Source organism: Physcomitrium patens, chromosome 6 (genome assembly GCF_059467195.1).
Source record: "Physcomitrium patens ecotype Gransden chromosome 6, ASM5946719v1, whole genome shotgun sequence".
Lineage (NCBI taxonomy): Eukaryota > Viridiplantae > Streptophyta > Bryopsida > Funariales > Funariaceae > Physcomitrium > Physcomitrium patens.
This window is the reverse complement of record NC_143415.1, coordinates 3,439,742-3,455,598: the sequence shown is the minus strand read 5'-3', so window position 1 is coordinate 3,455,598 and position 15,857 is coordinate 3,439,742. Positions and strand designations below refer to the sequence as shown.

The 15,857-nt window shown below is 39.5% G+C and overlaps 1 protein-coding gene and 1 pseudogene across 2 annotated transcripts; both read right to left on the bottom strand.

The window, feature by feature from the left end:
- Nucleotides 1–5,269: 5,269 nt before the first annotated feature.
- On the bottom strand, nt 5,270–6,855 carry LOC112283879 (uncharacterized). Its single transcript, XM_024523185.2, has one exon. The coding sequence runs from the start codon at nt 6,560–6,562 to the stop codon at nt 5,663–5,665; it is 900 nt and encodes a 299-aa protein (XP_024378953.1). The 5' UTR covers nt 6,563–6,855; the 3' UTR covers nt 5,270–5,662.
- A 223-nt stretch (nt 6,856–7,078) lies between these two features.
- Nucleotides 7,079–10,107, bottom strand: LOC112283439 (uncharacterized; annotated as a pseudogene). Its single transcript, XR_016503486.1, has 9 exons — nt 9,960–10,107; nt 9,608–9,795; nt 9,439–9,525; nt 9,267–9,339; nt 8,953–9,050; nt 8,763–8,787; nt 8,343–8,463; nt 8,023–8,158; nt 7,079–7,631 (listed from the first exon to the last, which is right to left on the bottom strand). The product of XR_016503486.1 is annotated as an uncharacterized LOC112283439 (transcript).
- Nucleotides 10,108–15,857: the final 5,750 nt, after the last annotated feature.

The window sequence follows — 15,857 nt, the reverse complement described above, 5'->3', positions numbered from 1 at the left end:
CACAAAGTGTTGTATTGCGATTAGTTTCTTGTTTTTATCCTTGCCCCTCATGGTGTCCCAAACCATTACTGTGGCCCACAATCCCAGCAAATATGACAAACTATCTTTCTATTCTTCCTGTGGTATCCAATAAGTAAACGGAAATAGAAGAACAAGCTCTGCATGATACAGGAGGAAGAACGAATATTTGCAATTTTCTAAGCCTTATTTACTCTAGAACATCTTTTGTGAACCAGTCTAATTCTCACCATCCATTCTTGAAAAGGATGTAAAGTTGGTCCATAAATGCCTACCTGGATCGTTGACAACAAATAAGGTTGTAGTGCACAATGTTACATGTTCTCTACTATCCTAGACAATCAGAAACTAACGACGTGTGAGTAATTTAGTGGAAACTAGTCTACAGCAGCAAGTTTCTAGAGGATTAAATTTAGAAGATGCGGAATTGTTCAGCATTCGAAACTCAGAGTTGGGAATCAATTATTTAAGTCCTTAGAGATCCATATATTACTTAACGACTGCTGCAACAACCAGCAGGGAGTATCTGCTCTCAACTACCGATTTCAAGACAGAATTTTTTGGGCACAAGTTCTGAGAATGTCAGTCTTCCCACAATATTCTGGAAATGCTGTTCTATCTGAAAACTCAGCTCTCAAGAAGACTTGCCAATTTTTCTCTTCAAGCTTTTAGCACTTTTCCGAACTAAAATTATCATCACAAAGAGTTGCTGACTGTACAATAAGACAAGCACTACAACTTTCTTGCTGGAGGCATTTGTGGATGGGGATGAGAATAAGCAGTATTTTTAAAGGTCAACTAAGTGATTCTAGACTCTGAAGAAGAAGTAATAGGTGTGAATTTTTTAAGTAAAAAACTTATTAAATACGGAGAAATACGTCATGTAGAATGTGTGTAATTCTGAAATGTGTAATCCTCCACATTTCCGTTAGAATACGATCATAGAAAGAGAGAGAGAGAGAGAGAGAGATGCAACAACTTGCCTGTTTTGAGTTTTGTAATTTTCATGGTGCTCAAGAGAGCGACATAGGACTCGCAGGGAAAGATCAATCAGTACTTAAGATATGCACTTCTATGTTGTACATGAACTTACAGCAAAAAGTAGCGTAAGGATTCTATCCAGCAAATCTGACGGGTCCTCATTATAATTGTTGTCACATTATGCTTAAGGGTTTTAGTGCTGGAACTTGTCGCAAAAGTCATCAATGAAGTAAGCATTGCAGAATGTGTCCCATGTCACGACAAACAATGAATTTCTTTTTTAGGTAGAATAATATGCATGGCAATTTCTTCTACAACCAATCCAGCAGTTGGGTCATAATTTTTTTTTATCTGGATCTAGTAAACCTCAACAAAGCTGTCCCAGCTGTTAGCTTTACTAGCAGAAATCATACCATCACAACAATAATGTGGAAGAACCATCAACAAAGAGTATATAACTGATGATCACATACTGCAGCAAAATCACAATATTTCCATCAAAATAACACAAACCCATCCCCTACTCCACAGCATGTGCTCATCGAACACCCTGTGTCGTTTCTGAGCTCTAACTTTAGTCACCTCCTATTTACTGAGGCTAAAGTGAGCTGGCGACAATTCTGTCCCAATTCCGCTGATCATCTCATAATCCGCCATGGTGTAGTTGAACATGGCCCCGGGCCAGCTCAAGCTTCCAGCGTCACCAACCTAAAAGTCCACGTTGTCCCACACAGAAGCACCGGAAGGATCAGAGCAAGTGAAAGCGTATCTGCAACGATCACGACTCTGAGTGTCTTTCATGTTCCTCTCTTCTCATTTGGAAGGAGTGATGCTGCACGCTTGTGGGAACATCACCATCTGCATACATTTTTCTTGGTTTACGCATCGATCTGGTTTTGCTGATGGATGGTTCATCTTTGTTTCAATTATCGGGTCTTTTGCTAGCGTCAAATCTGGAAGCTTGTCTGCGCACAAAGCCCTTTCTTGATCAAGATCCTGTTCCATCTTTCACAAAAGTGCTACAGGAGATTATTTCGGAGTGTAATAACTTGACAAACGTTGACAAGGATTCCTCATGCAAGCGTTACTAAGTTTATCACTAAGTGGTGGCGACTAGGGGATGAAGGTGTATCTGAAGCCTGTTACTGAGGCACACACCATTAATGCCACTGCAATTCAGACAATACTTGAACAATGTTCAGCAGAGTTGAATCCTATAGGAGCAGAGATATTTGTGGAGAAATCTGACGGCGGGGTGATCCAGCCTCAACAACGCCTGGATTTGAAAGCGGGTTCATCCCCAAAATCCTAAGTTCCAAGAGTTGGTTTTGTTCAGGGTCCTTCGCAGGGACCAGAGAACTGAACGCGGCTCTTCGTGTATCCAATATCTCTAAAACAATATGCCTCTACGCATCTCTGCTAAATTTAGTATTTCAAAAGAATAAGCTCGTGCGAGAGTATGGCATCAAATCTGGAGTCATGCTAAGATACGAATGAAGGATTGAAGTCATGACGAGGTAAACTGGCTTCCTCCAAAGCCATTCTCTACTGGTTTCGTAAGCGTTTACAGTGCATTTGATAGTGCTGCCACTGTCAGAGCCGTGCTTCTTGAGTGGCTCTAGTTTCCGCTAGAAAATAGGCTAACGATCTAATATGCCTTCCGCACGTCTTCGCCGACTAGAATTTTATCTACTAATTGCTCCAATTAGTAGATAAAATTCTAGTCGGCGAAGACGTGCGGACCGGAAAAGCATTGGACATTATAGAGGTTTTCAGAGACTTGACCTCGGTGCCGACGATGAATACGCGAAGTCGTCAGACATAAACTCGGCTGAGGCTAACAATGGAAGCGATGATATTGCGGATTTTAACGAAAGCCTGTCGAGCAAGAGTGAGAGAGATGCGAAGAATTCTTTCACAAATAACAAGATTTCTTTGTCCAAGCAGCTTTTCCCTTCTGAATTCGAAGCATTCGTGAACCTCAGTAATCTCGCATTGTGTCACCAGGTAGCCACACCGAATGCGGATGTAGAAGACCGGAATTGCAAGGAAGAATTGAAACACGAATATCCATCGCCCACATCTATCACTTGCGAAGCCTCTCCCTCGTCTTTGTTTTCGGACGATGACAATATGTTTTCGACGTTTCAACTATTCCCCATCTTTCCCACACGTGAAGAAGTATCGGCGTTGTGCAAGTCTCCTCAGTCTGTATCGTCCCAGGAGCTCGATGAAATCTCCCCTCTGATGTCGGACAGCTCTGATACTATCGAGAACTATCACAAGCACGAAACCACTTCGACATCCTTGTACAACGACGAGTCGTCGGACTTAGAGTCGCCCATGAAGACCGACAAAGTAGAAACAGGATTCATGCCACAGGCGTTTTCGACATTTAATTACACTAGCAAGGAGATGGGAGCGACGTCTTCAGAAGAAGAAGATCCCGACGAGATGCTCGATAGCAGGACACTGGTTCACGAGGATATCGCCGACCTTTCAGGTTTACGGTATTTTCAAGAAGCGGAGAAGCAGGACCCATGGGTCCAGAAAAATGGTGGGGTAGTGGACAACTCCGACATGAATTCCCTTCTATCCCTAGATTTCAAAGAGCGAGACATAAGGCCATCAGTACGAGACGCTCGTGAGGCAGCAAATTTGGAGACTGTGTTCGGCAGTGCGATGAGACCAAAACGTCAGAACACGTGGGTGCCATATGTAACCGGCCAGGCGCATGGCTTGAAAGACATATTTGCAATAATGAGGCGACGGCATAACAGATCGTCAAGTTTCTCCAAGTCTACTATTGACAAACAGCTTCCGCAGAGACCTCCCATACGGTCAGTAAAATTCGCGCCTGCGTTCGGGCAAGCAGCATCAACCTCAACTTCTATCGCAACCGCAAGCCATCCAAATCGGAAGTTGCCTCTTACGCTCTCCAAACTGGAGCCTGCAGATCTTATGAAAGACGACGATGAGCACATATACCCCAGCGTGAAGAGCTGGGAAGTCGAGGAGGAGGAGGAGGAGAAGGTGGACCACTGCACTATACCAGCATCGTCACGGTCGTGGGGGCTGTGGCGAAGAACGCGAGAAGAGAGGCCATCATCACCAAGTGACAGATCAACAAAGGCCACGAATGCGCTACTGGAAGCGATCGATCCCAACGACGGTCCATTGATCATGACATCACGGCGGCGGTGGCGGAGATCCCGAGAGGGATTGTGTGAGACCACCTCGCCCGGCGGCTCAGCCAAATCTGGGTGGAGTACCAGCTACGAACCGCCGCCGATGAACTTGCGTCATCGAATCATGCAGAACATGCCGTGCGCGGGGAAGCTGTTTTCGTGGCCCCAGCTGTTTGCCCACTTCAAACAGAGCCGGAGCAGGTCACGCAAAGACAGCGACACCGACAGCTGCATTGCAGGAGACGAGAGTTTCGGCAGGTCAGCCAGGCGAGATAAGCAGCAAGTGCGGCGAATACTCAAAGGGAGTCAGAAACACATCTCCAAATTGACGGTAGCTGATATTCTGCGGGAAAATTTTGCAAATTAGGCGGCCTAGGGGTCATGGATCGTCTCCTCCACTGAATGTAAATTATTCAGCATAGCCTCAACTGCAGCTCCTGCCTTGCTTGCAAGTCAGGGGTTAACTTCAACCATAGATGGGAAAAACTGTAACATCTGTCCTAATTGTAGTGTCTCAACAGACAAAATTGGTGCAATTCTTGTAGAATGTTTACTGATGCGGAGAACCCAGATTCAATGCGATTAATATGCTGTTGTCAATTGGAATTTTCCAACAAAAGTAAAACTACTTTCCTTTTTGAGGATCTCGCTCACCTCAGAAAATTTTGGAAAACTGGATTCAGCATGCTGTTGCAAGTTTTCACGGTCTGTTATTACATCTTCCAAAAGATAAGGAAATGTGTTCTGGTGAGTTATGTCCAAGCAATGGTTGCCATGTTTGAAGCAGATTGAATTGGGTTCCTTGGCCTTGTTGCAAATGCTACGTGTCAAGAATGTTGTCAGATCTTCTCCAAATATTTTTTCTATTTTGAATGCAACGTTTGTACAAAAGCTACTTTCCAATTTGTAGAAAATGCTGTATGCAAAGTAGAAGTTATGACTTTGCAGCACTGATGCGAGAATCAACTGTGACATTCGTAATTACAATTGCAAAGCGATGCTTCCTGAAGGGTGACCCAGGAAACTGCAACCTTCGACACACTGCGACTTGAAAATCTCGGTTGAATGCACAGCACCTCATCTCATGCGAAACTCCAGATATTTTAATTCCAAATCATGCCAAACCACAAACCAACACGATGAGTGGGATAGACGAAAACTGCACCCACATTCCACCATGTGTCAATCATCTTGCACAAAATTGTAACCCTCACAGCTTCGAAGGCAATTAAATCAGTAACATTGCCACCTTTGTCCAGACATTTTCTAGGTCCAACTACGTGAAGCTTTAAGGTCCAAGACTAAAGCCATTCTCTTTTATTTCCAATCTAACAGCCCTGCGTCAAAATCACTCTTCAGCTTTCTCCATTTCAAACAGCGCCTTCACCGACTCATAGGACTGCAAAACTGCAACTTTGAATCATTTCGTTTTCCACAAAAATGATCAAAACTGTGAGTCCAAATGCATCGACGCCCTAGATGAAGAAGACGCTGATTAATAGTGCTGTAGCAGCTGCAGCCCTATCTTGCCCTGGGGGTGGAGGACTTCCGGCAGTTCTGGGGATGTTACCAGGAGGGGTCTCTGGAGCTCCAGGCACTGTGGGAGGGATGATACCAGGAGGGGTCTCTGGAGCTCCAGGCACTGTGGGAGGGATGCCAATCACAGGAGGCAAGGCAGATTCAGGGGGCGGTGCATATGGAGCTCCAGCGGGCGATGTGTATGGAGCTCCGATAGGTGCTGCGAATGGCGCAATGAATGGGGCTCCAGCGGGTGCAGCAGATGGAGAAGTTGCCGGTCCAATGAGTGATGCTTGGCCCCAAATGGTGCTATTGAGAATTCCGGAGACGGCGTGGCACGACACCGTGTACACGGTGCAGAGATCAAAATACAGGATTTGCTCATTGTTGATGGAGTAATTGGCGAGGTTGTTGTCGGTGACGAGCAAGGTGTTGTCGGGAAGCAGAGTTGGAATTCGCTGGCCGATGGGGAGCAATAGGAGAGCTTTGTGGGGAAGGTCCGTAGTGGCAAGGTGGTAATTGAGGACTTTGGAGAGGTCGGGGTTGGAGGGCAGGATGGAATCGACGGCTTGGTTGACAGGGGCGAAGATGGTGAAGTTGGAGGAAGGGAGGGTGATGCTACCACTGATGACGGCGGCCTGAATAGCGTCTGCGGACGATGTGAGACCTGCGGCGCGAAGGGACTGAAGTATGCTGTCTACGCTCTCTTGGGCGAGCCCTTGAGCCGTCGCTCGAGTTGCTGCATAGCTGTAGAAGATCAGTTTAATGCAGAGTATGGCATGGCGGAGATGCGTAAGATGTAGCCGTCGACAATCTACTGTGTTTCCACGGTGCCATGTTCCCCCTACGCATTTCATTGCGAACTTTTCTCAAGACTGAGAGAATACAAAAGCCTAGAGTTAACCTGGAACAGACAAAGGCAATTCGAGATATGCTTCAGGAGATCAATTCTTCTCCCAGCTGCTAATGCTTAGTATTCAGAATCAAGGTCACGAGGTGAAAAAACTTCGATTCCGTGCCACTACTATGCATGCGTCAAACCAAGCAACGTTCTAACCAATAACCACAACAAGGTTATACAAAAGCTTGCTCACCAGAAACGAGCTAGTAGAATATGACACAAATTTGAAAGCGGTCATGCACTCATTCATCAATTATTCCGTCGATTCTAAGCCTTCTAATTTTGAATAGCCCAGAACGTGGAAGGCATGCAAGGGCATGCTCTGATCCAACGAGGCGTCACAATCACGGATTGTAGTCTAAGTGAAGGATGATCTCCAGTTCATCAGGAAAAAAGGCAACAGACTGCTCCTGGCAAAAAGATATGCTGCCAGTCGTCCAAAGAGACTAATACTTGTGGCCCAACATGCATAAATAGATTCAATTGACTTGTTAAATAGAATAATCCAGTAGTTTGCTGGAGAAATAATTTTGCAAAACGTGACGGTCGATTTGAGTCCGGACTAATCAGCTTCAGACCAGCTAAGTACAAATCCGATTGGTAAAGTGGTGTCAATTCAAAAAATTCTCTTGTGAAGAATGTGAGTTCAGTATTCTGCGAGTTCCTACTTACGTCTTGATCATGATTTCAAACACCGAGTAAATGTCTAGAGAACCATAAATGCTTCAGACATCTGCAAACAAATCAGATGCCTCCGGGTACTGGGGGCAAATAAAGAGCATGTTTACGAAAATATACAATGAAGAACACAGTCTAACCGGGGCTATTGAAGTAGAGCCAGCAGCTCTTGTTCGACTTCTGACCAGCTGTGAACTCTGGTGATCAATGGGTTGGTTGGACCTTGCTCGGTCTTGCTCCAAGGGTAATTCCCGTGTAAGTCGAACAGAAGAACCTTGATCCCATGTTCAGCACACTCCAAAGCGTACCGTGGATTATCATCAATCAGCACTTCCACTCCAACAGACCTGGCCACCAGCTCATTCACGACATACTCTCTATCAGAGCTTCATTCACGCCTAGAAATAAAGTTCTTAAAGAATGTAAAGTATATATATATATATATATATATATATAAGATTTTTTCTTCTTTTTAATTCGTTTTTTTATTTTTATTTTTGTTTAAAGCGCATAAAAACAAGTATTGTAAGTTAAAGCAAGATTGCAAAAAGACATGACAATTACACCACTTCTGATCAGATGGACTTTCAGAATGAGAGATAGAACATAACAGCATGGAAGAGAACAATCAAAACAACAGAACTGAACCTATTCCAATCACTCCGTATCCGTGCTGAAACATCAAACTAACAATGGTTTATATGAAAACAAAGTCGATGCTACGGGATTGAGCCGTACCTGCAGAACTCGGACTTAGACCGTGCCTCGCCCTCTAAGGCGAAATGATTTCCAAAATGGACTTCCTTAAAAGATGCCATTGTAATGTTGATTGATCCAATCCAAGGTTGGCTGCCTTATGACATGCTGTCGGGATCTGCAGATGCACAACAAGATCACTTGAGACTTGTCCAAAGCGCTAAGCACCAGCAATCCAGTCAAAGATTGGCGACAAGTTTCTCAAAAGTACCAGAAGATTCCACCCAATAATCCAAGCAATCCCACCGAGTATGTCAACCAGAGTGCCCAACAATATACTGGAACCAGGATTCGAAACTTACGTAACGACGACAATGTGGCAGTAGAAAGACAGATTCTGGAGGGCCTCATGTGCCCCAGGAATTGGTGAAATTCCCCTATTGAAATGTTCCGACTCAAAGAAGGCATGAACGCGATCATTGACTGCATTCCATAGGCATGAAGACGATGAAAAATGATCGGACTCTGAATGCTCTACGCTGCTCAACTTGAAATAAGCAAAATCACTATTTCCGCTCCGAATTCCATAGCCTAAAGAAAATCATCTACGATTTACGCCAGACATAACATGCTATACGTATCATGAAGAAATTCCCTCGAGGAGCAACTCTGGCATCAAACAATTGAGCAATTGAACATAACAAGTTAAAAATGCCCGAATTGGAAGACTATTTACGAAATAGTGTGTGACCGAACTGGGTGAGTGTGAAGCTAAAATTTACCTACTGCCTGTGAGCATCTCCAGATCTGGAATACAGAGCACGGATTTAGAATCAGTACACAGATTTATTAGCAGAAAAAACAGGTGCCTGTTGCGGTCTGCAAGCGTAAGCGTGTTGTAGAGTTCAGTGTACAAGCGTACCCAGAAAATTTACTGCCAGAAACACTTCAGTAAGAGCAGCAAGTACCTACCTTCATGAAATCGTACACATGATACTCTGACTCCTTGTGCTGCTGCAAATATTCTTCAGCAATAAAAGTGTTCAAACCGGATAGAAAGCTGCCCAGTACTGCAAAAAACACTATCAAGAATGATTATAAACCAATCTAAATTCCACTTGCCGAAGTCAAGTAAATGTGCATAAGCCACATCAAATTGCCTTCATAAATATAAGATCCGCAGACAAAAGATTTGTGACCTTGAACTGGCCCAAAACGTTCGATGGAAAAGGCTGAAAAACGTAGCATTACAATCGTGTGAAGAAAGGATTGTAGTAAATTCACACCTTCGTCAACATCCACACCGACACGCAGCAGTTTGGAAGGCGCATTAACTTTACCGATAGCACCAAACTTATTCTATTGATCCGCATTCAGCTCTGCACCTTGGTGAAGACTACACTTTGATTCTGCAATTTGAGAATCTGTGATGGTCGGTAAGCAGCCCTGCATACTCACTTTGTCCACCTTTTTCAAGTTCGTATGCAGAGCCGCGGGCACTGCATCTGTGCGCCTTCTGCTATCACCACATCGCAAGTTGGTCCACTTCCCGCCACAACATGACCGTAAAGGATACATTCGCAAAAAATCTCCATTAATCCTAATTCTGCTTACTATTCTGATGGACCGTATTAAAAGCGGCCGCAACGACGCACGACCATCCAGCCGCCTTGGCGTCAGTGTCGCTGCTGTAATTGCATTCCCCAAGCATCCGCAGTGAACGTGATTGCCCATTATCTGCATCTTTCTCGAACACGATAAATTTGCCAACCACTTGCAAATTGTTCTGCGTCAATTCGCACGCCGGGTTTTCTCCTGAAACTTACAAGAGTTCCCAACATGTTCCGTTCAATCAATTGATGCACCGATTGAACGTAATGCCCACAGCAGTCTCAAAGCGTTATCTGCCAACAAAACTTCCTATACACTTCCTGCAACCACACACACTCTGCTAATCAACATTATGAGCTAAAAATCACCAGCAAGCTGTAAGCACGTTGCAATTGACTGTGAGGGTCGACAGACTACCTGACCTTCCCGCACTGAAAACAGGAATCCATCGGTAACTATGTGCAAAATTGAATTACACGAAATTTCTGGCATTTCCCGGGATTCCGAGACTCCCATTCTCAATTCCCCACAAATTGTAGAATACTTGAAGCACCATTCTCAGCTGCAAAACCAAATTTCTTACAGAAAAAACTAAATTTGCACATGTGATAGGATAACTTTTGTCGACAAGCTTCACACAGTGACCTCGTGCTCTACCAGACACACATGGAAAGGAAAGGAGGGTCCCCACGACCACCACTAGCCGCCACCACACCCTGATCAACACTCTGCAGCTCAAACCAACCCACAGCTCACACTCACCTCCACAACAAAAAATTAGATTAAAATTAGATTAAAATTAAAAGCACGCACACACTACAACCCAGCTCTAAAAATCTCACCAACTCAACAAAATGCCATCTCAAATCTCCAAAAAAACATACGTTCCAAAAAAATTCCAATTCTAAAACCCCACAAAGCACTCAAAAACCTACGAAACTCAACGGCTCCACACCTCAACACCACCAACTACGAGCCAATTCCCGCTGAGATCGACTGCAAGCTACAGCAATCCCTTCTATAGTCGAGTGAAGCCAGGCCAAACAACGCATCAACCACCAGTAGCGGCGCAGTAAAGAAGGAATGAACTCTCTGGAGATAGAGAAAGAGAATAGTCATGATGATGAGCAGCATGTCGTCGCTGCAGCAGTGAGGCCTCGGGCGTCGCAGCGATTGCGGGGAGGCTACTTCCAATCCCAACCAAAGTATCTATCCATCCCAGCTGCGGCCGGGCCGCAAAGGGAATGGAAAAAATCATCATTCCCTGAGACACGGCCAGGGGAACCGTAGTTGTGGTGGAAGGGGACCAGCGTGCTTTCACGACACTTTGCAGGTGCGTCCTCCCAATTGCTAGCTCGCAGCTCCGCCATCACCGGGCTTGTAGATTAGCTTCCACAAGCCCTAATAAACAACTCGCTGAGTAGGGCAAGCCGATGGGTGGTGAGAATGAGCGACGCCCCCCCCCCCTTATTCTCTCATTCTCACCACCCGTCGTCTTGCCCTAATTCATCATCCATCCGTAGTATCTTCATCCATGGAATCTTCATCCTCTCCTCAACCAGTCCACCTCCCCCGAACCAGATCCTATTCATACTGACTTCGTGAGCCTTCAACGGTGAGTCTTACCGACTGTTTAAAATCGTTTCCGGCCACCTTCCTCATCCTTGGTAATGGTGTTGGCTTAGAGAAGCCATTGACATAGCAAAAATTGGGGTACAGGTAGTACATTGTTGTGTTAAGTTTTTTGTCATTTCATAGCCACCATTTACGTTGCTTGTAACAATAAGAAGAAGATTCATAACTAGATATGTGTGCAATTAAGTATGTAAGTCTATGTTTTGAATTTGTTTGTATGTTTAAGGCATTATGAAAATCATTTGTATCCAGGATCTACAATCTATGATGCTTGCTTTCATCTTGGCATCCATATTATCCTTTCTTGCCCAATCATGTGTACCCATGTAACATTTGTTAATTACTTTTTTTAATTAGTAAATGTCAATGAACATATATTAATTTTTGAAAATTGAAGGTTCTCAATTATGCACCATAAAACATAATTTGTTCTTAAATTTTTCATTAATTATTAGAGGTTTTGATTTTTTAAGAGATTAATTACTAAAAGAATATTATATGTATAATAATACAACAAGATATTAATTTATGTAATGTTGTAAAAAATCAAAGTCCAATTTTTTTTCTTTAAAATGTAATAAAAATAAAATAGCATTATTTCTTCCTTATATCTCTAGGAGAATGTCAAATAGACTTAGACTTTTATTAAATTGATCTATCCATCCTAACCATCATGAAAAAAAAAATGAACTCTAGATTGATTTTAAAAATAAAAATAAAAAATCATACTATAATAGATTGATTTTCCACTATTGGATCCAAAACCAATGAAAACCAACCACATTCATCATGACTATTATATTTTTCATCATGAATAAGTCGATTTAGGATCTATTTAATTTTTTTATTTATATATAATATAAAAATAATACTATAATTCTATAAATTATTTATATATTATAAATTTTAATCTTTATAAATAAATATGTCTTCATAAATGGATTCACATTTGTAGAAATTTAAAAAAATATATATTTTTTCAATATATTTTAGTGATATATGCATATGTGTATTTAACACATCAAATTGTGTAGATTTCTAAAAAATTTTGACTTGAAATCATTAATCTTGTCAAAAGTATTTTCAAGGATGTTTGATGTGATTTAAGATAAAAGCACTGGTGAGAGCCATTATGAGATTGTAACATTGACAGACCTTTAATAAATATGGAAATGTAATCCAAACCTTACGTAAATCTATTAATATCTAAATAATTAAAATGTCTAACAAAAAATAGTTTAACTCAAGACTAATAGAATATATATATAATATATACAAATTGATACAAAATGACTGTCACGGATATACATATGTATTATATTGAATACTTATATGATTAGGTAGAAGTAGATAAAAGTAGAGAAAAATAGGTTAATTTCATAATGCCTTCTAGAGAAGCTTCCTAGAAACTTTATAAATATTGCTTTTACTTTACATGTATTTGTAATTTATTGATAGATTAGAAACTTGGTCAACAAGTTAACCACATGATGTTAGCTTATAAAACAAGCATATATATAAAAAACTTCCTTCACAAAATTAAAATACATATCTTGCAAAGTCAACACGTTCTAGAGGTCTTATAGGACATTATCATGTAGTTCCTAGTTAAGAGTATATATTGAGGCAAGAGTGAAGCCTTCTTCACTCTTGTCAATGCTTTTTTAATCCTAAGTCTTATTTCAAGACTTTTCTAGTCTTCTTGTTTTTAGCAATAGTCATTTTAGTTCAATATTATATCATCTTTGAGTAACTTTCTAGTTCTTTTCAATGACACAAGAGTGTATAGATGATTTCTTTTTTTGAGATTCATATCCTTAACAATTTGATAAGAGTGCTAACTTATTTTTTTTTGTCTTTTTTAGAAGTGAATGGATTATCTCACTTCTATTATTATATTTTGAAGGTTGCAGACTATCCATATTTAAATAAATAATCTTATTTTTTAACATTGATCTTTTCTTAAAAGAAAGTGAATTAATCTTCTTTGTAAAAAATTTCATTTGATATTAGAGGTTAGGAATTACTCTCCTCTAATTTAAATTTTTGAATTTATTTGAGTTGTCTATATAAGAAAAGATTATGGATGCTACTCTCAATGGAAGTGAAAATAAATTTGCAAGTATAGGAGATCTTCATGAGCTTGTCAACATTCTAAGAATAAAAATCTTATGTATTTTCAATCTGAATCATAGAAGTACTATTCCTATGTTTGTGGAAGAAGTTCAAAGTATATAACAAAAAGTTGTGTAGTTGAAGGAAGCAAATAGATCGACCTCACAATCAAATCCGGAGAGTTTTGCTTTTATAAATATGACAGAAAGAAGAATTAGTTTTCTTGAGAAGTTTGATGGAATTAGATTAAAATTTTGATGATTTTTATATTAAGTTAAGCTCTATGTAAGGTTGTATTTCTTTTAATACCCTCATGGATTTACTCAAGTTAGATTCATAGGCACACTTCTATTAGAAAGTATTCTTTCTTGATTTGCACCTTTAATAGAAAAGGATTCATGACTCCTCTATGATTTGAATTCATTCCTAAAAGTGTTTATGGCTATATTTGGAGAAAGTGATTGAAAAAAAGTAGCAAAGACCAAGCTCTTATCTTTATGACAAGGATCACGGTCAACCACCATATATGTTATTAAATTCCAAAACCTCACATACTACATAGACTGGAATAACAAAGCCTTTATCAATGAATTTTGATATGGATTGAAGGATAATGTCAAAGATTTATTAATGTCAATGCTGAAGGCAAAATCTTTGGAATGATTTATTACTTAAGCCATTGCATATTATAATTGATTATTTAAAAGATGTTAAGAACAAAGATTTAGCTAGAGAGTAACAAGTCAAATAATAATGGTAGCTCTTAAGTTTTCAAAAACTTATTCATCAAGGCCAAAATCAATGCAAATTGATATGATATGTTTTAAATTCTTCATGGAGTAGAAAAAGACTCAATAGTGTTAAAAAAGTTTATGCTTATATAATAGAGAAACTAAACATAATATTCAAAATTATCCAAAGAAAAAATACAACCACAAAATGAGAAGCATAGTTGCCAAAGAAGATAATGTGTCAAAAAAGAATTTCTCTAGCTACGATAGGGATTGTGTAGCTGGAATCTTGTGCAACTTCTAGTAAAAGTTCTATTCTCTGCTTAGATCCCTCACCTTATTTTATAATAGAAGTTTATTTAGGATCAAAAAATCACAAAGTCTTAACTTTGTTAGATTCAGGAGCCTTGGCCAATTTTATAGATAAAGGTTTTGTCAAAAAACAAAAAATATCATTAGTCAAGAAAACTAAATATGTACATGTAAAAGTCATAGATGGTTGTTTGTTATCCTCTAGAGATGATATACATAAGATTATTCATTTAGATGTGGCAATTAAAGATCATAATAGCATAAAAATATTTAATGAAATAAAATCTTTGTCTAATTCGATTATTTTAGGATTATCTTGGTTAAAAAGGTATCATTCTCAAATAGATTGGATTTCTTATAAGCTTAATTTTTCTAATAATTTAATCTAAAATTCCATTAGTCAAATATAAATATATAAGTCTAGTACATCCAAAAATTTACTAGTATGTATGAAAGCTTTTATGCATGCTGCAAAAAAAAGGTTATCTTTTTCTGTATATACCATGCCCACTTTTGATGATGAGAAGATGTTAAGTTGTATTCCTAGCTAGTATGAATATTTTCAAGATGTTTTTTAAAAAAAGAATGTAGATATTTTTCCAAAGTATCAATCTTATGATTATTCTATTGATCTTTACGAAAGAACTCAACCACCATTTGGACCAATCTATAGCATATTACAAAATAAGTTGATTGCATTCAAGGAATATATTCATGAGAACTTGGTTAAGAATTTCATATGCCATTCTAAATCTCTATCCGAGGCTCCTATCTTGTTTGTGAAGAAAAAATATAAATCTCTACAGATGTGTATAAACTATTGAAGAGTCAACAAGATCACTACCAATAATATGTATCTTCTACTTTTGATTTCAAGACTTTTTGATCAATTGAATCAAGCAAAGATCTATACAAAAATAAATCTAAAAAAATATATAATTTGATATATACTAAAAAAAGAGATGAATAAAAAATTATATTTTAAATCAAGTAATAGGCATTTTGAATGTAATATCATGCCTTTTGGACTCATAAACGCACTAGTTACTTTTCAATATCTAATGAATGATGTCTTTTGTGAGTTTCTTTATGATTTTTTTGTCTGTTATTTAGACAATATCTTAATCTACTCTAAGAACATAAAAGAGTATGAAGTTCATGTTTGTTGTATATTACAAAAATTTAAAGATGTAAGATTATATGCCAAGTTAAAAAAATATGTATTCCACACTACTCAAGTTGGTTTTCTAGGATACAACATTTCTAATGAAGGAGTAATGATGGGTTCGAAGAAGGTCCAGACTATCATAGATTAGAAGATTCCAAGAATGATAAGAAATGTACAATGTTTTTTGGACTTTGTCAATTACTACTGGATCTTCATTAAGTATTTTTTTCAAGTTGTAGCTTTACTTACATATTTGACTTGTAAAGATAAAATTTGAATAAAGTAAAAAAGCCAAAGCATTGTTT